General features: G+C 37.6%; 1 protein-coding gene across 1 annotated transcript in view; it reads left to right on the top strand.

The window, feature by feature from the left end:
• The window catches only part of MYO3B (myosin IIIB), a 158,015-nt gene extending 136,773 nt beyond the window's left edge, over positions 1–21,242 (top strand). The window contains 5 exon segments of the mRNA XM_009325455.1: positions 624–829; positions 9,837–9,948; positions 10,882–11,044; positions 11,768–11,848; positions 21,118–21,242. Coding sequence (XP_009323730.1) covers positions 624–829; positions 9,837–9,948; positions 10,882–11,044; positions 11,768–11,848; positions 21,118–21,242 — 687 coding nt within the window.
• The last annotated feature ends 4,139 nt before the right edge of the window (positions 21,243–25,381 follow it).

The raw sequence follows: 25,381 nt of genomic DNA on the forward strand, positions 1-25,381 counted from the left end.
GATTTAGGTTAGATGTTAAGAACATTATGAATAGTCATGGTAATGCAGCACTTCAGTAAATTGTCCAGGGAGATTGTGCAGTCTATATCCTCAGTGATTCTGAAAAATGGATTTAACAGAGATGTGTCTGAAATGGTACAGATACATCTAGTGTTCTCTTTGGGCAGAGGACTGAACTGATGACTTCTTGCAACCCTTCCCCCATGATTTTCTGTGAATTTCTGTGATTGTTTGTTTCACAGTAAAGTTTGTTCTTCTGTTGGGGATATTTGATTGGTCAAATGTGCCTACAGTAGAATTCTAGTTAGGACATTTTGCAATATTTTTTTTTAATATGGGCCTTCTTCAACTACAGAAATGTGGTATAAGGAGAGACAAAGAGAAAGGTGTAAGAAATAAGAACTAGAATAATAATTATTTTTTTTTTTACAATTGAAAACTTTTAATAGGTTCTGGGTTTTAACCAAGAGCTTAAAAATCAATAAAATGTCAATGCAGATAAACATTACAAATTAAAATATAATCAAGCATTACATACTGTTTACAAATACGTATCTCCTGCTTAAGTAGTTGCATTGCAGTTTTTTGTCAAGTGTGTGCATCTTTTTTATTTTCCTCACTAGTATTCCCTCATGGATCTTTTATCCAAAATGGTTGTTGGACAGCCTCACTTTATCCGTTGCATTAAACCTAACGATGATCGAGAAGCACTGACATTTTCTCATGAGAGAGTTCTACTGCAGCTACGATACACTGGAATTCTGGAAACTGTCAAAATACGTCAAAAAGGGTATTCTCATCGCATCCTCTTTGAAGAGTTTGTGAAAAGGTAAGACTTCTGTAGCATGGCTGTTGTTTTAAAACTCCATTCAATAAAATGTATTCTATGTTTAAATACAGAAAGTTCTACAAATATTGGTTTGTACATGTATGGTCTGATTCTCTAATGAGAGCAGTGACTATCAGAGATAAAGACTAGAAGAGATATCTGAGCTCTAATGGAGAAAAGTCAATGTGAGAGCAGCAGTGAGCACTTAGTATTCAGTAGCAAGCCTGTCCCCGTGGTCCCCTCAAGTAGAGGCAACAAGTGGAAATTATGCATCATGTTTAGATAATACAAGGATTTGGAAGGTTAGTGACCTTCAGCCATCATACGAAGAACATGCACATGCTTAAGAATGAACTGATATAAAAGCTTTAGATTTAGAAATATTCCTCGTAATAGCTTCGTAGCCTCATAGTCATTTATCTTGGAGATATCATGAATTATAACCAGATCTCTGTTCACCTGAACCCGTGTCATGGCTACTATTACTGGCTTTAATACTCAAAAAGCTATACATTTGATTCAGGAAATGCTGCTGTCTTTATGATGACAGTATGTATATATTATCATTATGGTTTCCTCTAGACTTAAAATACGTTTTTGTGTAGTATTTACTGTTTTCCAGTCTGTAGGATTGATAATTCAATAATGGAGCAGAAGCAGTACCATTAAGCAATCAACTACTCAACAGTAGGAACACGTAGCGATTGCCTAAATCAAGCATTTAGTGATATTTTCTGAACTGGAAGTTGCTCATCCAGACAATAATAGAGTTAATGAATCTACTAAAAGCAAGTCGTTCATATGATGCTAGAGGGAAGGAGGTGATTATGTTTTTGAGAAAGAGGAGACATAAACAGTTTCACAGGCCTTTCTAAAACCCAGAGATCAGGTAAATTTATGTGTGTAAATCAGTCATTTGGGCTTGGAAATCTGTGATCCTTGCATTGAGGGATGTTGAACGGCAAACCATAGCTTAATCAATACATTCTGAAAAATTATGACATTTTCTGCTTTTTAATATATTAGTATGCCAAATGAATATGTAATAGGAAAACACTATAGATAGATATCCCAGGAAGGATAACTAACATGTTCATTTGTCCATCAAAGCAATTTAATTTTCAGACATGATCTCCCCCAACTTTTTTTTGTGTTACATGACTAATTTTAGTAAGGTCACACCATTCTAAAGCAGGTTTAACAGAGAGATTAATTTTTGTGATCGCTGACACATCTTTGCAACATCCTAAAGAGGCTGAAGGCAGAATTATTAACTTTTATCCAATTTACACATAAGTGAACTAAGATTAACTCTACTGAAATTAGTGTAAATTGAGAGGAAATTAGGCCTCCTCTTATCAGTAGATTCTTTTCATTCACAAGTGCATTGAATTTGAGTACAACCTTGAAAAGTAATGGTAATAAAGGTAGCGCTGACTGTAGCTTTCCATTCCTGCAGATAAGGGCAAGTTGTGTTTAACATTTTGTCACATACTCCCCAAGTTTTTAGTCCAACTTGATGTAATTCTTTCAGGAAAGAAAGTCAACACAACAAGGGAAGTGGGGGGGAAGATTTAGCAATTTGCCCAACAGCATAGAAGACTTCCTGAGTACAGAATATAAATGGGGGGCGGGAGAGGGAATGTTCTTACTCCTTTGTTCAGTTCATGCTTTATTTTTAAACAAATTATATTCTGTTTTGCTCTTGGGGGGAAAAAAACAGAGCAATGCTTAAAAAAAGCTATCAATGGAACAAGAAACATTTTTCTTCAACTTACAGCCATGACTAGTCAAGTGTTTTTGGGAACTAAGTAGTTGAATACATAAAAATGCTTGAGAAAACAGGTCAAATGCTAAACAGATTGGCACTTCTTTGTTCATAATCAAAAAGACATTAGGCAAGTATGAACAAGAGTTTCAAAATGTCGGTAAATGTGAGCATATCAAAGATTTTCTAAGCCAGCAAGTTAATTGGTATTTTGATCCTTTTGAGCAACTGAACAACAAAATGGATGAGCCAGCACTTTTTCTCCCTTGATGTTATTAAACAAATAGGTGTGCTTCTTATCTGCCTGTTCAATAATGCTGTTTTGTAAACTCTTAGCAGGAAATATGAGGACAAAACAATCAAAGGCAGGGAACAGAACCATTCAGGGTTTATCAGGTGGGAGGTAAACAAAAGATAAAGCTCTGTCTAATGTTACTCTTTACTGTCTTCTGTTTTCATGTAGAACAGTGTTGCAAACCTGGAGGTAGTTTATTGGGTTAAAAAACAGATGGTGAGGAGAGGACTTAATTGTAACCCATTCACACAATGTTTCTTCAGCCAAGTATACAACCATCTGTTTTATGTATATAAATATACATATTCTTTTACTTAAAGTAGGAAAATGTAATCTGCAGCCCCTGTAAACACTGTAGACCTGTCAAGTCTTAGGCACTTTGTCTCTGTTGGCCTTGTCTCGCACCCCACACCACCATGTGTCTCTCTTACATGTTTGCTGTGAAGCAGCATGGCCCCTTTCTCAGGCTGGAATCCCAGGTTTCAGACACAGGTTATTAACCTGATCAGGCAACCATGTGTGCCTGGCTTGTGGGGCCGCATAGTGACCATGCACTGCACAGCAGCTAAGGGAGGTGTGCTTTCTAGCTGGGACCTGCACTGAAAGTCCCGCTGGATGGGACGCTCCTTGCTATATCCGAGTGCCCAGGCCCCTGGAGCTTCACGTGACATGATGTGGTGTGCAGGTGTGTCCTCACCACATATCCCCCAGCTGTATGCACCTTTTATGTAATGTGGCATATACTGTACCATGGGTTGAAAGATAAGGGACTTGAGAGTCTAATGGTGCTAAATGCTGTCCTGTCGTGCTTGAAGTGCCTCATAAGCACATAGGAATGTGTTGAGAAGTTTTGTACAAGTTTCATTTAAGGATTGTCTTTTTTTCTTCTCTGCCCATTTACGTTCTGCATTAAAGTTCTTTGTACTGCATTAGCATGCAGGGTACACTTTTCCTATAAGCACTACCTACTCCACAGTAGCCAGATGATGTTACTCAGATCATATGCTCATGGCAATACCAGTGCTATTACTATTACAAGTGATCTCTGTGAGGTTGGTTCTGCTTTTTCAATCTCACATTGCAAATTTGCATAAGGTCACTGTTGGTACACCTGGTACACACAGTCTCTAAACTGTCAGTGTTGCATTTTTCATGACCATATAAAGTCTCATTGACCTTAATGAGTCACATTCTGCGTTGAGTGGAGCTGGGAATAAAAACTGGTCAAATCCTGTAAAATCCTGTAAAACGTGTTACCTCACTACATGCTTTCTTCTAACCCCAAAAATTCAGTGGTGATAGGCTTGTTTATTATTCAAAATCAGGGAAGCACTGAATTGAAGTCAACAGGTTTGCTACAGAGAAAAGAAATGCTTGCTTTTAAAATTATGCATTTTTAATGCAAACTTACTTTTAACACTGAGTCTGCACTGTACCAAAGTCCCTAAGTAATTTCTGGAAACAAAATTGTAATATCCCCCATATTTTGATTTTACTGTTATCCATGGAAATGCCTGTTATTTGTTTCAGTGGCTTTAAGATTTCACCAGATCTGTATAATGTTCCTGTACACTTTAAATATGGTAAACTACTGTACCTTCCACATATACTTTCTAGACTCTTGTCATTCATAGAACACTGGTAAATGGCTGCAGGATGGAGAAGATAGGAAACCTCTAGGAGTGAAAAGTCTGCTAACACCTTATGAATTGTATATGCAGAATGGACCAAATTATGCCTTTCTGAGGGTATTTCTGTGATTCTATGTTTATCTGATGATTTCCAGCATAAGTGTTAGGTATCTGGTACTGAATTTCAAGAGTATCTTAGATGTTTTTTCAGTTTTAATTTACATTTTTTCATTCATACTCTCAATATAGAGTCAAATGTAATTAGTTGTATGAATTCAGATGTGAAAGTTTCTGAAAGAGGTGAGATACAACCAATACAAGTTAGGATTTTTTGGAAGTTATTTAACAGCTCTTTCAGTGCTAAAAACATGGGTTTTTTTTCAAACTTTCCAACTCCAGGGCTGAGAAGGAACAAACGTCTTTTGGAATGTTGAGAATCTCCCTACTATTGCTGGGGGTCTGGCTAGAAACGGATTTTGCCCTCTTGCACCTCATGCTTTTCATTATCCATTCTCCACCTCAGGCCAGTATATTATAGTACAAAGATTTGTTTTAAAGAGAAAAAGGGTTAATCATTACTTTTTTGAGTTAATTGTGTAGAATTGATGCTGCCTTTAAGTCTGGAATGTGAAGGGAACTTTAGTAAGAGACACTGGTATAGTAGTTAATGGTGTTGTTTAAATGCTATTTATTGAACAGCTCCACAGTTCACCCTTTAAGGAGGGGAGAGAAATTGAACCATTTGTTTACAATCAGTTTATCTAATCTGAAACCACCAACACTAAAATGCCTTGGCCATAATCAGATAGTTAATGCATAGCATCATTCTGAAGTTTTCCATATCTTAGCATACTTGGATGTCTTTAATGTTTAACCTTAACTCTGCATGTCCTAGCTTTACAATTGTTGATCTGGGGATAAATTCAACTTTTAAAAAATGTTGGTTTATGCCTAATGACTACTAAGTACAGTTAATCCCATTTTAATGTACGTTTTGTCTGGAATACTATTCACATCCATGAAGGATAGTTTGTAGTGCAGTGTAAGAATCACTGGTAAGAAATACATAATTCCAGAGTTTCATCAGCTCTGAGAAATTAGTTCTTCTGAGGGGGAATTACTTTTCTCTTACTTAGTCTTACTGCTACTGAGAATATGCTTAGTCAAGTACTTGTAGGAAACATGTAGATGAATATGTGTCACATGTAGGAAATTTTTGAGCAGGATGTATAACCCAAGAAAATAATGTGTTTTTGCACAAATATGTGCATGTTTATGAAACAACACATGAAGTACCATAAACTTTATTTTTAAAAATAGAAATAAAAGTATTGGCTTAACATAGAAGAGCACTGAAGTATTCCAGACTACTGCATTTTCTCCTGGAATAACAAATGCAAATATGGAAATAAAAAAGTAGAGTTGTGAAATTTTCATCTCATCTGGAAGCAAATGTGATTTCTAGCTCTACTTTTCTGAAATTAAGTATCTGGTTTCTTCTCATGGTGAAATGTTGTAAATAGAGGTCACTCTGTGATCTCTGTACAGTAGATTTACATAAGTATGATAGAGATAAAATTAGGCCAATAAATCAAAATGAACAGTTGTAGTTGCATATACCTCAAAGTTTTGGGTGCATTCCCAGACGTTTTCTCTGCCATTTTGCCACGTACAGTATTTGCACACTTCTACCAGATACATTAAGGTGAAACATTTTACCTTCCTCCAAAATATTCCATATGGTCCATTGCTGTACAAAGATTTTAGATTAGGTAAAATAATTGGATGACCCTATGTGGCACATGCTGTGCTGCCATATCCTGAGCACATCAAGTCAAACTACTTGTGCATCTAGTTATGTGATTCAGTCATGAAAACAGGCACCAGATAGAAAACAAAGTGTTTGCTTAAAAAAAATACAAGGATTTGAGCTTTGGAACACTAATCTAGAGACCTTTTACTGTGCAGAATGAAAACTCCAAAAGCAGTTCTGGAGGAGAAATAATCAAAAAGAAATTGCCAGTCTTATATTGCTAGACCTTATTTCTGATGAGTAGAGTCATTTCTGCCATATTTTTGATGACCTAACTGAAAAGGAACAGGAAGACCTGATGTTGAAAAACTGATATCCCAGCGTGTTTAACCGGTTACAGGAGTCTTCTGTGCAGTGCTTGGATCAATCAAAATATTTGGAAAAACACCATTTAGAGGAAGTTTTAATGAAATTTTGGGAGACAATATGTTTATATACAGAAACTGAAGTAATTCCCATGTTTGTAAAGTTACTGTCATTCTGAATGGCTTGCTTCCTTAGAAGACAGATAAATGTAAATTTAAAAAAACATTTGTTAAAACAGGATTTGATAAGAAAAATGGGCATTGTTTTATTTATGTTTTTCTTCTGAGTACCAAAGCAAATACATTCTAGATCATGAAAGAGAGCTAATGGAGAGGGTACTACATTTGAAAGATATTGAAGTTTGTCATAAATGGAACTCTATAGTTAGGCGTGTAAATTGCCTAGCTCAAAAATACTTTTTAGTCAGGTATTTGTCACCTTTTCAGTAATTAGAATGTCATTGATAAGATAGTAAGATTCAAAAATTGTGAGAGCCCCCTTGACTATTCTATTGCATCAGTGCTATCTAAAAACTGTTCTGTGGTTTTAAAATTCCCAACTACAACATGCCTTAAAAGATGTATGAACAGCCAGAAAACTGATATTATCACTCACTTGAATCCTTCCTTCCTTCTAAGGAAAGGAACTGCTTAAGTTACATACATGTGTAAATAATGTGGCTATCTGAACTGGCTTTTGAAGCAAACAGCAATTTACTATTAGTGCAACTTCCCTGATGTATCTGTCAAGTATCTGTTGAAATTGCATGCTATCACAAATTGTTTGCGATATGTATATTTTAAATCTGAGTTTTATTAGTGCAACTCATAATACCGTTTGTCTTGTGAAAACTGGCATCATTAAGTTCAGTAATAAGGTGGAGGAAACGTACTTTTTTTTCTTTTAAATACACCATGTTTCTCCATACCTACTAAATGGCATGACTCTTAGTATTTTGAAAGACTTGGCTAAAGAATTTGCAATATTATGTTATTGAGAAGGTCACTGCATTAAAAATAACTCAGTAATACATAATCTCCTATCATTATTCAGAGTGGGCAATGTCTCCAGTTGGTGAATATCTATGTCTCTGGTCCAGGCCTGATTCCAGTGCTTCAGCCTTCAGATGTCATTTTGTTCCCCTTTGATCTTTATTGACTATTTTAGTGGTTCTTTTTTCTTTCTTGTGACAACTGGAGCCAATATCTAGAGATTAACTGGAGCTAATATTTGAAAATCATTCTCCTGATTAAAAAAAAAAAAAGAAATCTTGCGCTATTCCATTCTTTCTAATTGCTTCTCCATATTTTCTCCAGTATGAGGTGGGATATTTTCATGCCTCTGTGTGGCTACAGAGGAATCTGTCTTTGAGGTTCACCGGTCGGCTTCTTCTCTTTATGTTTTAAAGAACATCTGATGGCTCTTCCCCATGCTAATATGCTAATAGTTAGGAGAATGGTTTGCTCAACCTGCCAGTTCCTCTCAAACACAATGTACAGTAGCACCTGTAGAAGTATAACTTAATGAAGACCAAGACAACACATGGTGGTTCATAGATGAGAGCTGAGGTGGCAGTTGCTACCATCTAACAGTATACTTGTGCTAAAATAACCTTAAATTTGTAAACTAACTGGCACATGTTCTTGCTGTTACTTAACATAATTGTTTGCAAGTAGAGTTACTTAAATACTGTAAAACCATTCTTCATTAATACCTGGTGGCTTTACAGGTAGGGATTGGTCCATTCATTCTTAATTCAGTTCAAACACGTTTGCATCCCTTTTTCATTAACTATTTGCACAATAATGTTATTTCACATAATTGTTAGGGGCTGTTTGGGAGGGAATGTGGACAAAGGAAAAGTCAATGTTGTTTAGTATGGGCCTGCTCCAAAGGCCACTAAAATTGATGATAACCGTTCCAATTAATTGTTTATCCCAATCAAACAGAAAAAAGACATCGTGCCTAAAGACTTACAAACCTAATCATAACCACAGAAATCCTTGTGAGTAAAGAAAATTATTACATTCATATGAGGCATAATTAACTTGTTTTTTCTTTAAAATAGCTGCTAGTTGGTTAATCAGCACTGATAAAATCCTTGCCAATATGATAGCAATGCCAATTGTTTTAATTATGCATATATATGACCTCTTCTGGAAGTGTGAAACACAGGTAGGTATTCATGCAGTCTGAGCATCTTGCTGTCGGTAAATTAAGATTGATATGAGAGTTGTTTTTACTGTAAACTATTCTTCACACACAGTGGCAGCCTTTCAGCTTCGATAATCAGTCAGTATCACTGTATCATTTTACTGCCTACCCTCCTAGTGCTGGCCTTTATCTTTACCAGTTGAGAATCCTCAGTCTTTCTATTAGGCATACTGAAAATGGGAAGGTCCCCTGAGTTCCTTTGATGGGAGTGATCTTGTTACAAGCTCAAGAGACTTCGACTTCTTATGTGGATTTATGCTTCCCAAAGAATGTCAAGGCCATTTATATTTCTTTGTGAAAAATGACCGATACCAGTAACTAACATATTGAAAGATTCTGAAATGCCTTTTTTGGCATTTCTCATAAGAAACAGGCATCAGGTCATGAGTAACTTACTTTTGGTGCTTTTCTTTCTTTGGTGCTAGTATTTGACTTTTCTCCCACTCAGAAATCTGTAAAGGTGCATTGAACACCTCAGGGAGCACCTGCTTATTCAACAGAACTTGCAGAGAGATGTAACTGTGCCAAAGTATGTTCTGCAGCTCTGTAGATGGCGTACTTATTTTACACATTATGCCAAAGGTTTTATTTTTGCTTTCCTTTCTATTAGTCTGATTTCTAGCACTTTTCCTTCTTCTTGCTGTCATTCATTCACTTGTTCACCTGAAAACTTCAGAACAACCTTGGGTGTTTCCTAAGTTGCACTGGTTTGTGAAAGACCTGTATGGATGATTACACTGACTGGGGATTTCTAGTATGCAGCAGATTCTTGTCACCGCTATGGTACCACTTATTTTCCTATGTCATGTATATGCTCAAATATCTGTTCATGACAGCTGTGTCATGATTTATGAAGAGGACTGAGTATAAGGGAGAATTTGGCCTGTGAGTTCTAGAGATGCAGCTCTGAGCTAGAGAAGAGTAGTGAAAGTACATATTGATTGTCAAGTCAATTCTTTCTTTGTCATTTGGTTTTGCAGGTATTATTACCTTGCATTCAAGGCACATGAGACTCCCGTTGGTAGCAGAGAAAACTGTCTTGCCATTTTGGAGAAATCTAAACTAGACAACTGGATTCTTGGGAAAACCAAGGTAGAGGGTGGTAACATTTTCTCAAGGATAGTATCCTTTTAGCAAAACATGTCTAATAGGGGTTTGAAAAGTACTGCATGAATGAACAAAAGAGCAAGGAATTTGCTCCAGTTAGCCTCCCAGGTTATGGAGGTGCCCTCCCAAGCCAGCTGAGTTAGTGCTGCAAGAGGAGGGGTGCACTGGGTACCTCCCCAAAGCGCATTCTGCACATGGCTGCCTTGATAAGGACAGTACATCTGTCAGTGCCTGCTGTGGTAGTGCCTCCCTGAAGTTCCTCCTGCTCTTAATCATGGCATGACTGAAACGTCACGCTCTGGCCCATCCTGTGAGCCTGGTTAGTACGTTATCCATTTGTGGGGTTTCAGGTGAGATCCTTCTGGCTCTGTCAAGAGCCTGTGTTCATGATTTAAAATGTAGTGGATGACTTCTATAAAAAGGATGGTATATAGTATCTTGACTTGTTTTACAGTGCGCAAAGGAAAAACAAAGAGAATTTTCCTGCTCAAGACCCAGATAAAGTATATGTAAGCACCCATAGGATTTGCCTCCTGAAGCAGAATGCTGTTAGACAATATTATGTCTAAAAACAAATCCAACCCAGGATTTATCTTCCCACTGTCAAGAAAGGCTATATTTCAAAATTGTTGATACCTGAAAATATTCCCATGCCAGTTAACTTTGTGAAGGGATAAATATGTGGTTTATTTTGCAATGGGGTGATTATAATCAGTGGAATAATGAAATTCCACAAGCACACTGAGAGAAAATATTTGATTCACAAGATTGCTATGACATCAGCAACCAGTATTTTACCACTTTTCTCAGCAACAGTGCCCTAAAATAGGCTGATGTAAGACTAATGAAAAGGCGGAATACAAAAGGTTATGTTACTGCCTGCATGTAATACTAATTTTTTTTTTTGTTCCATTTCAGGTTTTTCTAAAGTATTACCACATAGAGCAGTTAAATTTGTTCCTGCGAGAAGTTATAGGAAGGGTGGTGGTCATGCAAGCCTATATCAAGGGATGGCTTGGAGCAAGGAGGTACAAGAAAGTCAAAGAGAAAAGAGAAAACAGTGCTGTTACCATACAGTCAGGTAAATGTTTGCATTCCCTATTTCATTGGGTGTCTTTGCATTTCAAGCTGTTAAATTGCATGTACATTTTTTTATTCATTTGTAATAGTTATTATGAAATCAAAATAACTGGAGGTGCTTTTCTCTCCAGCTAATTGATGCAAATATTATTGATTTACTTCTAAGGTGTCATCTTAGTATTTGGTAATGTCTTTATTTAAATATTTTATTATTTTGGATGTGATGCCAGTGCAGAAATGAAAATATTGTTAGGTATGTCTATGCTAGCATGCAGCACATAAATGAAATGCAGTAGCATGCCCCCCCCTCCCCCCCATATATACCGGTATTCCAGATAACATACGTCATGGGGTGGGCCTGAGAGGCTGATTATCAGTAATTTAACAGGCTTCCTTGTATCGAATTTGGGGAGCTGTGTGAGGAGGGGAGTGTTTGTGCTGACATGATCATGCACCTTTGCCTTTTGGGTTAGGACATCAGTGAGCACATGGTGACAATTAAAATTTGGACGAGTGAAGCGGTGTTTGAAGTTGTGGGGATGTGAATACTGCAGTCGTGAACCCAGAGTTCAACATCTGGGTGGGTGGGGAAGAGGTATTGGGGGTGGGGGCTGGAGTGGTTATGGCAGGAGGGATGAAAGTTTCAGCACATCTCTGACTCTGTAGACTTTGTAGCACTTCCTTAAATAAATGTAATTTCCAGCACATGGTTTTGTATTTTTAGCCTGGAGAGGATATGAAGCTCGCAGGAAGTACAAGGAAATAAGGAACAGAAGAACTGATGCCACTATACATATTCAAGCAGGTAATTAAAACATTACTTCAGTTGCCAACACCTATTTTGCTGTGGGTGATTTCATGTGTCAGTGTTTATAGCCAAGAGAAATACATACAGTCCAAACTAAAGGTATCAAAAACATTACTTTTGATCATTTGTTCTTCAGTATCAAATGACATCAGTGACAGGTATCAGGCACTTCGGGTTTTTTGTAAGTACTTCTGTGGAAGCAAAACATACTGATTAAAAGCTCTTGAGTTAATTCTTTAAGATTTTTCTGAGCACAGTCAGTATGATTCAACTATATGTAGAGCTGGTATGAAGCACTGGATTGATTTGACTAAGAGTGTGGATGGGAGGCACTGGACATGCATTTCTCTGTTTTTGTGTAGACCCCTGATCTTGGCAGGTTGCCAGGTTTTTGTTTTGACTGCTTGCTGGGTTTGCTAGCTTTGGCCAATCTTTTGACTCTCTGCCAGGCTCCTATGCAGCCATATCAATATGAATTTGAATAAACTTTAAAGAGATTATTGGAGGAACAGGCCCATAGGGCTGTGTAGGTCTCGAGTAGAGAGCAGGGTACCATATGGCACAGAAATCTAAGAACCAGTGCTGTGAATTCAACGGTGTGTTCAGATGCTACCAATATGAAGCGGCCTCCATATGATGCAGTGTAATACACCTTCCCTGTCCAACCCCAGGTTGAAAGACTGTAGCCAATCAAAAATTAGTTGTAGCAAATGTGTTTACAGATAAACCAAGGTACCACCTTTATTCTACAAGCTTCCTGTGCTATAATTCCTTAAGCTTTTTCCCCTGTCTATTCTGTATCATATAGTCTAAAGTCAACCTGAAAAAGATGTGTTCTAAATATTCTTTTACTTTGTTCTCAAGCCATTTCCAGTAAATTCATTTGGTTTTCTTTTGTCTAAGTTTGCTACTCTGAAATTAAGCATCGCTTTTACTTTCAGCGGAAAACAGAATACCAGTTTAGTTACAGAAAGGAACAAAATATCATTAAGATAAAATAATAATTTATAGCTTTGCATGCATACTGTTATGTAGAATCATGAACTATAGCTCTAGGGTCAAATGCAGAATATTCTATTAAGTGGAGAACTGTTAAAGAGAAATTTTTTCTACTGTTACAACACTCCCTCCCCTTCTTCCTCTCCTTTGTGTTGTCATTTTCTATTGTTTTCATGATAGCACAGAGAGTAGATCTTAAAGTACCCCCTGCAACTATTTTCTGGAGTATTTGCTACATTTATACTTGGCCATGCCTGGACTTTGATTTCCTGACTTACAACAGCCTTTTGCCGTAAAAAGGAAAGTGAAACAGTTGACCCATCACTGTCACACTATTACCAGTTCCTTAAGATGAGAGTTATCTCAGGTTCACTAGGAAGCTGGTGTGTAGCAGTATCACTTGGAGACTGTAGGGGACATTCTGCCTTAAAGTTTTATCCAGCCAGATTTCGTAGGCGTGTAGGAGATGCATGCTCATTACCAGCTCTTCAGAGAAAGCCACGGATCTATTCTGCTGTTTGCACACATGGGAGAGATTCAGAGCTGTGTTCCTTCCTGCCATCTCTTAGATGCTGTGTTGAACATGGCAGAGCAGAGGCAGTGGGAGTGTACGCATACCCTTGAATTTAGACACTTCTGTTGAGCCCTCTGGACCTAATGCTGGAGGAATGCTGTTAGCACTCTTCCCACCAACACACACAGTGTCTTCCTTTGTAACCTGGCACTTGACAGTTTCAGTGATCAGTCTGGGTGAATAAGCATTAGGACTATAGGGTTAAGAGTGACACAGTGCACCTTTGTATTAATTAGGCTGTCTGCTCCTCCTATCTTTAGCATTGCATTCGAAGGGGTATAATAATAATAATAATCCTCAACACGTTTCTGTCTGCCTTTGGAAACCTATATCTAGGACTTCTTATTTGAAAATTCTTTTTGTGCACATTTTCTCTTCTCTACATGCTAATTATTCTGTGTTTCAAATCAAAGCTCATGCTTGCTAATGGTGGCCATTTTCCAGGTTTTAAAATACACTGACAGTCTTTCTGTTGTTTACATTACACTGTCCAAGTGCCTAGTGACATGGAGACAAAAGCAGCTCCAGATCTCTCCCTTCCCTGCACATCTTATAATGTGAGCGTGTAGTTCAAGGCAGCTTTTCAGTAAAATGGAGTATGATCACCTTTGTATTTTTTTTTAAAAACGAGCAATTTCAGGCAGTAAGATAGATTGTTTGCATTTGTCATCCAGACATTAGCAAAACCATATAATTAAAATATATGTACTTCCCTCTCCTTCCCCCCGCCCCGCTCAAGCAGGCCTTGAAATTTAGGAAGCATTTGGCTTACATGTTTCTACAGAACAGCGCATATTGAAATTTGTTTTCCTTTCATCTCTTTCCCAATAAAAGCAGCCGCTCGGCTTATCCCTTTAGCTTCCTCAGAACTTCCTTTCAGAATTCCCGATCTATTACAGCACATTCACATACCAGAAACAAGATGCCTTTTCATGCTGTCAACCTTTTTCATCTGAAATGTAAATTAATTCTTGCTGGTACGCTTTGACAGAGATCAAAGTAGGGGTATTAACCTTATTGGGCCTTCTCTTCATCAGAATCAGTTCCAAAGACTGCGAGGGTAGTGTTAGGAGGCCAGTCTTCACTGTTATCTATGGCCCTCCTCCAGGCAGTCCTCTGTCAGCATTTCAAAGGCGCTGATTTCTTTTGTAAATGACCTTATCATTACTTTAAACTGTGTGAAAAATGATTTGCCTGAATAATTCTTGCAGGATTATCCTGCTCATTTTAATTGTGGGGAGACTTCATTCAGATTCCAGGATATTGTTTAAGTGGTTTTGACAGCAAGTGATCATAGCCTGATATAAAGGAGGAACACAGCTCCTGATTGGAAACCTCTTGACTTGTTCAGATTGTTCATTTCTTGCAAGTCAGTCTTTGAGGTAGGCTGCATTTGCATTTTAAAAATAAACAGATGCCTTTCAAATACATGAGCTGGTGGTCTGGAGATCTCTGTGGGCCCAGCAGTTCACTATCCATTGAAGAAATGTTGGAAGAAAAAACAAACTTAGAAAAAAAACAACCCTCACAATATACATGAGGATACAATTCCTGAGTGTATTATATTACACGAAAAAAAGTCATTATTTCAGATGGGGGAAAACACCCTTGCTAGCAAACAAAATGTTTGTGAATTTAAATTAGGTGGGGAAGAAAAAGCTACCCTACTTCAGCGTATCTGTATCACAGGTTCTCAGAATACACAGATGTTATTAGACTCATGGCTAAAGTGGTACACAAGGTGTTTCCCACTTCTTCCAGTCACACTTTCCCAAACTGTGAAGCTTAGAAAATGCTAATTTTTAACTTAGAGATGAATTGTAAAGAGTGATTTTGTGTAAAGTGTTTGAGTTAACAATACTTTGCACTTCTGAGTCTTTCTTTGTAATTGGGATTTGTATTGTTTTGATTTACGTCTACATAAAAGGAAAAATATTTTGTTAAAATAAAGAATTTTTTAAAATTATATTGCCAGATTCACAGCTGGTTTAAATCAGTGTATATCCACTGAATCATCTGACTGAAATGTTGCTGCACTGATTTACCTCACATGCAAGTCTCATTTAATGTTTCTTTGTATTAGAATAATGCATTAATTAGAATTTAAAACAACAGATAATAAAATTATAAAAGTACGTTTTCTAGTTATGATAGCATGTATTTCCATGCAATGTGACTGTTGTCCCGAAAGACTTAAGAGAGGATTTTAATCTGGTTATTTCATTTGTGAACTGACATTGCCAAAATGCCAAATGAGTGGTGCATGCAATTCACTTAGATCCGAGGTGACATCACTGAATTCATTTTAATTAGGCCCACTTTAGCCATCTGGAATATACTGTGCAGCTCTGGTCAGGACTGAGTTTAACTATGCTTCCAGAGGTGAAAGGCAAATGACTAATCCATTGAGCCACCATCTCCTCCTCCAACACGTGCTCACACACTCACCATATGTCACATTGTATTGGAAAATTCTTTATCAAGAACTCAAGATTTGGGCGCTCTTTTTTTTTTTCTTAAACAAAAAGCGATGGATGTTCAGAAGCAAACCAGATAAAGCATCCCTTTGTAAATTGCTTTCTTTCTGTAACTTCTGCCCATGCAGTGTTGCTCACTATTTACATATCTCTAACATGTGCTTCTGGCAAAATTTATTCCATTATAATAAAAAAAGAGGGCCTGAGAACAGCTGTAACTTACTATTTTACATTTATAATAAATGTAAGCTTTTAATAAAAGTGTTACCTTTGGGATTTTCAACAGCAAAGATTTAATGTTGGCTTCAATAGAAGACAAGAAAGTATTTCTTGAAAACCCTATATTTATCCATCTATTTATATCACTATGTACATGTCTGTGTACGTGTATTCGGCTAATACTGTCATGTAGATCTAAGAATTAAATGAGTAAAATGTTCTAAGAACTTCTAAGCACTTCATATCTAAAAAAATTTTTTTTATTTTCCTAAAAATGGCAACCACTAAGTAGCAGATCCAGTTTTACTTTTTTATATCATTAATTTTCTTCCTTTTAACTACATTGTCAGTGTAAGAACCATTGAACAAATGTATGTGTTTCTCTTAGTGGCAGCTGAACTGAATCATTGTATTACCTTGATTTCACATTCAGGGTAAACCAGACTGGTTTGTACAGGCTGCACAGCTTTGGTTAACTTTACTCTTCCATCTCTTTGTGTTCTGTACTAGCTTAGGGCGTCCAGTAATTCTTCACTTTTAGTATCTATCTCTAGTAGCCATTAAAAGATTGCTGCTCGTGTGCAGGGAACACGTTAGGAAAAGTGAGAAGGCTTTGCTTATGGTTTTGAAGTACGAGGTCCTATATTCTATCCCCATCTCTGAGCTAAGCTCTGTCGATGTGATTATGTCTGCATTTCCTTTTGGTTTTCTCTCCTGTTTTTGAGGAGATGAAAAGGAGACCATTGTTACTGGATTTCATGCCCTTGCTAAAATCAGGAAGGGACGACAACATACATTGTCCAACAATATGTTGGAAAACCTATTCCTTTCCCTTGCTGATATTGACAAAGATTTTCACAGTCAACTTCACTTTTTTTTCTCTGATGAAGTCTCAAGATCAGAGACTGTAATGCATGGTAATTAAAAAACATATGCCCAAGTGGTGGTGTGCATCAGTGACACCAGTTCTGACGGCAGCCTTGGTGAGTCTTTCCAAATAGTCACTGCTTGTTACTGATAGTTACTGCTTGTACATGAGAACTCGTGACTTGCTTTCTTGTAATGCTTCTGCTGGAGAACTTAAGACAAGAGTTGTTTTTTTCTGCTATTAAACAGGCATCGCCCAATATCCATCCAGAGTGGAAGGTGAAAGAGAGGAAGTATTCATGGGACCCAGCAAAGGATGTGACTCGCTATCTCTTTTACTGTACATTAGAATTAATTTGGCATGGAGTGAAGAATCAGATTCATGGGCTCCAAATCCTCTCAGATGTTGTTAGTTAAGCTGCTGAATGCTCTTTTAACTAGGCAAATTAAGAAAGTGATGTGCTGTCCATAGCAAATCAACTTCTGATCACAAACTACCATGATATCTTCTCTTCAGCAAGCATGAGCTTTAATTTCAAAGTTGCTGTTATATACTATTTTAGGTGGTGATATAGATTAAAAATGTGTCTGCGTAGAAAATGTCTGCTTAACATTATTTTTTATGACTGAGAATGAATCCTTCTGCTGTTTAAAATACTACTTCATCTCCTTTCTTTATACTTCTTGTATAGACCTGTGATTGTTTAGCTTTGATCTTTCTACATTGTGCTTCACAATTTGCTCTGTAACTATATATTTCCTATGGGAATCAGAGGGAAAATGCCTGAACTTTTCCTATTTGGAATTGTGCAACATTGCGTGTAACGTATATGCCTCGGTACTTAGAGCTTAAAATAAAGGTTTTTAACTGCAAGACACCAAATTTCAGACTCCATGAGGTAAATATATTCTTGGTTTGCTAGGTGCTGGAGCTGACAGAAAACTTGCTTTGTGTGAGAATTGATCGGTACAAGAAGTAAAAATTCATGTCCTAAATTGTGGCACATAAAACATTTAACACCGAGTTACTAATAGAAGTGCTAAAATTAAGTTCAGTTCCTATGTTGCTTTTCAGATCCTGTCATCTTTGGCTATGTAAAGATCACGGTTAAACATACTGTTGCTGGAAAGTTTGGAATATAGACTGGATAAGGTGAAAATGAGGTGACAGCTGGTAATCATTCTTCTTCAATGATGCAGTGATTGTTCATGGAGCAGTAGTAGCAACATGAGTCTGCTAATTTCACACTCTTTGAGCCAAGTGCTTAGTGTCAAAACCAGCACCAGTCAGTAATGCAAATTGCTGTGATGGAGCAGCTTCCCAGCCTCTCAGACTCTCCCAGTAGAATTCTCTGCATATGCATTTCTTTTGAAACATTATAGATCCAGTTAATAAATGTTGAAAAGATGCAGTCCTACTAATGCTCGATGAAGCTTTTGAGAGATAGACAAGTTTGTTTATCCTGCTACTTCAGTTATCCCATGAGTCAAAGGGAAAGTAGGAAAAATACAGCCATTTACCTGTCAGACTCAAGGTATTCTAGAAGAATGTTAGAAACCAGCTTGCAGAAAGGTTAAGTTGAAGAGGACTTGATTTTGAAAATACGTATGAAAACAGAAGACAGGGTAAAAACGATGTGTATTGAATCAGATATAGCAGGTTTTGTGTAGTGAATGAGGGAAAGACCAAAATGATTATACTGACATTAATAAGAGTCTTTGGGGAAAAAGAAAAATAATTTAAATAAAATCACAGTAGGTACCAGGGTTGATTTTGTAGACACACACACATACAAAGAACTACTAAAAGTTGAGGAATTACTAAGGACAGAACTGAAGTTTATCTTATTAGTTTATTTGTTTCAGTGCTGCTTTATAGTAGTCCACCAACTGACTGATACTCAGCATGTTTCAGCTGCAGAGAGGTGGCTGCTGGCCAGCTGTCTCTGCTGCCAATATTGGAGTAGGCTCCTTGTCTGGTCAGTAGGGGATAGTTAAGGATTGGAAGCCTGATCATACGGGGCAAGTGAATGCTTGCCTCATCTCTGCCAGACAGGCAGACTTTTCCAGTGTGATTATTAAGGGCGGGAAAGTTCCTCAGCCTCACGATACCTGAGCTCTGTATTTGGTACAACACCTCAGCAGGCCCAACTTCTGTCATGCCTTCTGTAAAGTGAATGGTTATTTATTTTAGTAACCTCTCATTAAAAGGCAATTTTTGCTGCTTCTTACCCTGGAAACCTCAGTAGCACTGAAATGCTTAGATTGTTATGGTGCATTGCATACCACAGCTTCAATTGTTTGGATGGTTTTCGTTTTCTTATATTGCACGAATAAGTGCAACACCACATATTTTTGTGGAGGTAGGTGGCTGAAAAGAAGACCATTAAAGCTATACAGGAATTAAAATAGAAAAAAAAGGAACTAGTTACAGCCCTTTCCTCAGGCAGATGCAATTGAGGTAGCTCTATTTTTTTTCCTCCACCATCTTTTCATTATGCAAAAAAACCCATGAATGGGGAGCTAAATTTATAAGAGTGGTTAAATGGAAGAAAAGGGAAATCAATCAATTATCTCATAATTTGGTAATAATTGAGGGATTGCAAATTCTACAGGGTCTTTATTCTCTTTTGTGTAGGTAATGCCTACTTCTAGTGTTTTCATAAAATCGGAGGCATGAAATACGGGGGAAATTTGTTAAACTTCCGATCAGCTTCTCTGTTCTCTATTTATTCTGTATTCTATATTTATTCTACCTCCTGATTTCCCTTTGTAATCTACAATGTTATCTTGACCCTGATCCTACATGAGGTTGCCCTAGACCCCATTTCTGTGCCTATCCTACATCCCATTGTAATATTTGACCCGGGACTCCAGGAACCCCAATGAGAGGGCTCTTCTCCTCCTTTGGGTAATTAGTCCCCAGACTGACTCTACTTTTTGCACGTTTGGTGTGGTTAAAAGCTTTCCCTGGACAGGGATTTTTTTTTTTCCTCAAAATCATAATATTTCCTGATCTTAGCTTCAATTTTCTTTTACATATTGTCTCACTGTTTAAGTTGCAGTCCTGCTAGACTAATAAACTGCTCCTTTCCCTCACAAACTGCACACTTTCCCTCAGCCTTCTTATTCAGCAACTGCTTGTTGTACACTTCAGCTATGGCATTGACACTGTACTTACTTTCTTTGTTATTCAGCCCTTTCTCCCCTTTTATCAAGGTATTTCTACTTAAAATAATGCTTGAAATAAACCCTACAAAAAATAAAACTTGTCTTTTGTCCTAAGTGCAGTATGTTTTGCTATCTGTGGTTTGTGCTGGAGCTTTATTACTGCTCACAGGTGTCAAGAATTCAAGCAAATTCATGTCAGATAAAACTACAGAAGTAATTAAGTTATTTAGGTACCCAAATCCAGAGTCAGTCCATGGAAATAAAGGGTGTAGATGTCTTCAAAATGTTATTCATTGCCATTTTCTTTGCCATTTCATTTCACTGCATGCTTGCTACTTCATTTAGTATTCTAGTGATTGTTTTGTTCTGCTCTGTTTTTTATGAATGGTATAAATTCTAATCTCCGTAATTTTTTTTCGTGATTATTTGTATGAGAGGTATCTTAAATGTTTTATTATGGTTACAGTTAATTGAAAAATAGGAGAAGACATTATTAATTTTTCTAGTTTTAATTGAATATATCTGTCCCTGGCTCCTCACTCCCCTACCCCATAATAAAAGCAGGTAAAACTCCTGATTCTGCAAAATTGTGACTAGTTCAAATCATGGGAACTGTGATTAAAGAAAGTGTTTTGGGAGTGATTTTCTACTATGTATTTTAATACATTCTAAGCTGGATTCCTATTTAAATTAGACATGTTCTCATTTTGAGGCCTGTTTTCCTTGCCTGGGCTGTGCCAAGTGGTCACTATAACAGTGAGAGTGTAAGGCCCTGTATAATTTCCAGCTGTTGTTAACACTGCAAACACTGGAGCCACCCCTGTGAGGTGCTAAGTGTTCTTTCTGTCCACCGGTTCAGTAAAAGTTGAGCGCATTCAGCTGTGCACTGCAGAGCCAGGTGCCAGTCTGCGTTTCAGGCTCTGCAGAATTTTTGTCTGATTCATAACTATGTTTTTTAGCTTTCAGGGGATATATTGTTCGTAAAAACTACACAAGATTGAAAAACAGCACTGGCTGTGTAGCAGATCCTCAGCTTATGAGCAGCTGCTCTACTTCTGATTTTGGCTGTGAAGAGCACTGGTGAGTTGAATCCTTTGCTGTCTGTTATCTAACAGAAGTCATTTTCCACACAATGAGATCTGAAAGGAGCAGGCATGTCATCATGATTCAGCCAGCTCTTAGGGAATTTGCCATTTTCTGAGGATGAGCACCTGTAGGTTAGCCAGTTCCCCCACCAGCTTAGTCATGTCAATGTTCTCCCAGTTAGCAGAGTTAGATGTATTTGTGGTGCTATTTGTCCTGGGTTGCTGTCCTGTTTCTGTGCAGTTCTCAGAAGTACCCAGAATACTGTAGGTTGTGGACAGGATTGCAAGTGCTCAGCGTTTCAGAATTGACTGCAGTGCATATTCTGCAATTCTCAAGAGTAGAAAGTTACCCTTCTGTGTCTGTAAAGCTCCATGCAGACAAGGAATGAGATCGGGAAAAGAGCCTGTAAAAAGCAGATGGACAAATCACTGACAGAAAGTCTAGGAATATTGTAAACCATAATAGTGGTGCCCTCCTCTTTGTAGAGGAAGGGTATTTTAACTTTCCTTACCAATGGAGTCACTCCAGACAAATGTCCCCCTGATACTTGCTTGGGTATGAGAGGCAAGAGGGATCTGTTAGGTCTTTAGCTGTTGTCAAAGTCTGTCTCTCCAACGGTGTTCTAGGAGAGGTGGCTGCATTTGCTGAGTTAATCCCGTTGATTAGTAAGTTTCAGTGGCTAAGAGTTATGAGATCTCTCCTGCTGTGGTGTGGGCATGAGGACATCTCAGTGCTTCTTCCACTTCTTATTTCTGTTATTTTGTATGCTTCCTATATAGCATATAAATGCATGTTCTGTTACACCTCTTAAGAGTTCTCTGAGGAAATCAATGACTTGCTTGAATGAAACTAGATGCTGTTATTCCATTAAGAAGGTTTTTTTTTTCTTTTAAATAACCGTTAACTTCTCCAAAATGGTATTTCTTTCTCAGTGTATGCTCATAACATTGAGTTATGTTAACTTCCATGCTCACTTTGGTTGATTTAGATTGAATAATGTCTGCTACATGCTCTGATGCATTATTATAGGATTTTGTTCAGGTGTAACCACCTGCATTCTTGTAGGTTAATAGTGCTCCAGAATCTCTCCCTTGCAGTATTCTGTTTTCAGCAAGAAAAAGGTTCATGCCATTGGACAAGGACTAAATAAAATAAATAAATAAATAAATAAATGTTTTTGGTAATGATTTTCAGGGAAAACAATGAGCCCACTGCAATTTACCATCATAGCTCTGTCCTTGGATTGCCTCACTGCTCATTGGGGCAATGAGTTTCCTAATTTATGATTCCCTTCATGTGCATGCAGCTCCTTCTGTCTCTTAAGTACTTAAAGGGGTGTGTATCTTGTGATCTCTTTAGAACTATTGATGATTGCATGGTCATTGTTCTCCAGTCTGCACTGGTGGTTAAAAGCAAGAGCTAATAAGCTGTCCATTATCAGTTTTCTTTGGCATCCCCAATTCTAATTATTTACAATGTAAATAGACTTTTTCTTTTCTTTTTAGTGATCTAGAGCTTTCACCTGGACTTGTTTGGAGGCACACAGCCTCTTTAAACTTTTTGCTTCATCTGTTTTATGTGTAGTTAGCCAGGAACGGTTTTCTTGCCTTTTTGCATTAGGCTGTTTCTGGAATTCCTTGTTGCTCTCCAAATAAATGTATTTTTCTGGATTAGGTACAGCTTACTTAATTGTACATCCCTTGAGGCTCACAAAGATTTTATGGTTCAGTAACTGTTGAGGTGAATTTGGGCTCTGTGAAGCACAAATATACAGACCTTTAAAGATATTCAGCCACCGAACTTACATTGAAATCAATGTCTAAACACCTTTAAATATCTGGCCTGAAGGTGCCCATGTAAAATACATTGGCCATTCAGCTCTTGCACCCAGTCCTGATTGCTATGCACAATCAGACAGATAAAAAAATTCATACCTTCTTTTGCCTGGAGTGGCTAAACTGCCATTACTGCTGGCAGTTCTCAAGTTTAACCCCAACAAATATTGCAGATTATTTGCCCAATCCTGTAAGTTTCTCAGCAATGGCCTCGGGTTCCAGTGATTTCAGTGAGACTTGAAAATGTTCAGCATTTCACAGGTGATGTTCAGAATCTTAGGACTAACTCCGATAACTTACTTCCCATAAATCAAGCCTTACTTCTACATGTAGCTGTTACTGGGCTGTTGTGTTTTAAACATATGGCTGTTCAGTCATACAGGAAACTTGTAGGAAACAGGAAGGCTGCTGAATAATAGTGCAGATGTTTAACACAGTAGCTGGTAATCTGTCCCTAGAGAAGACAGCCTCACTGTGGCTTCACATACCGTGGAACTAAAGTATAGAATAATAAAATATTCTTTTCTCTTCATTTCCTTTCATTTCTTTTCATTTCTTTTATTTTTGTTTCATTTTTTTTTCTAACTGGTAGTTTTGGAAAATGAAAAATGAGCTTAAAGGTACTCAGGATCAGAAAGCAAAATCATGTACAGTTCTGTTCTGTTGTATGCACAGGAATATAGCTATACATTTAAATGTATGACAACCTGCTGCTTCTTCAAAGATCTGTTAAAAAAAGAAGTTACAGTGTTATTATATATATATAAAGCACTCAGTTTTACTAAGTAATGAATTTCAAAGTGTTCAGAGGAAATGGGCACTTTAAAAAAAATTGAATTCCTTCAAGGAAATTGAATCTCTACACCTAGTTCACGCTCTTCAGTCAGTGAATGCAGGACATAAGCAAACTCAAGCTAATAAATGATGTAGAATGCTAATTAAATGCACACATTAGTTCATTCAACATTGCATGTTAAATATTTCCTGCGTTTATACGCTTGACTTGATAACCAGTATTAACTGTGTTCAAATGCAAAAATCCTTCCTGTATGAAGCTGATGTCACAAGTAACTGAAGACACATTGAGAATTGGCAAATATCTCTGATAGGAATAGACATAGGTATGGGAAAATAAGGTAAATGTTAGCAGGGAAGTGGCTTTGTCTCATTGAAAAACCGTTTTTCCATTCAGTTCCACAGAGCTGTGGAGTTGCCTGTGACTCCTTCTACCGAAAAAGGCTCATGGGTTTAATTGTACACCTGGGAGACTGACACTAAGTCTGAGTTCCCCCCCAAAACCCAGTCTGCGTATGTGACATTTGCCAAGCCTTTTCTTGACATCATCAGCCACTGATAGGAACCTGCAGGCCTGCATGGCATCAAGGAACTGAATCACAATGAAACCCTTTCCCCAAGTAGCTCATTCAAAACTTTAAAAGGACAGTTATTTTTAAGAGCCAAACATGGTCAAGACTAAATTCAAATGAGGAAAGTGAAAACCTTTCAGAGCCCTTTTTATAACCCTGCTGAATAGCAGATTTACCCTTCTGGAGAGAGCCAAATAGATGGCAGAGAAGGGAGGAGCGTGACAGGGTCTCCCCTCTCACGAGGCCAGCACGGACACCAGCCTCGCCTCGTGTCTGCCTCCATTTTACAATTGGTCATCACATGAAATCAAAGATGCTGCATTTTGCAATGGCATAGCTACAATTTCAAGTTAGCATTAGGGATCTCTTGAGCTAATTAGGAATAATCAGTGTAGAAGGGAGAAGTAATTTTCTAAAACGTCCTGTGATTTTTAACTTGTTAGACTGACAGATCTCTGATGTATATACTTTTCATAAACGTTCTTGTTCTTAGCAGGATAATCTACAGTTCAGTGACTAAGGACCTTAATCTATGCTACGTTGTTCATGTTCTTGTTCAGACAGAGCTGTCATCCTCAAATATCTTTAAATCCTTTTAAAATCTCGTCAAAGCATCTATAACCTGCATGTTCCACCATCTTCTTATCCATTTCCCTCCCAAATGAAAATTGTGTTAAATAATACTGATCTGATACTTATCCTGGAAAATACTTCCTGTATTGCTCTTTTTTCCCTCTAGCTCACTGAACTGTAGCTCACTGACTGCTAAATATCACAATATAAGTTAGCTATAGGTACATGATCAGTGGCCTTATACTATGTAGTACAGCAGAAAGCATTGTTTCCACATAGTGACTTGGTTACACATCAGTTATGTCTGTAACTGTACCTGCATGTCAGTGAGTATCCCTTGCCCCTTTGTTTCCTTATGGAGC

Source organism: Pygoscelis adeliae, unplaced genomic scaffold, assembly GCF_000699105.1.
Source record: "Pygoscelis adeliae isolate BGI_AS28 unplaced genomic scaffold, ASM69910v1 Scaffold106, whole genome shotgun sequence".
Classification (NCBI taxonomy): Eukaryota; Metazoa; Chordata; class Aves; order Sphenisciformes; family Spheniscidae; genus Pygoscelis; species Pygoscelis adeliae.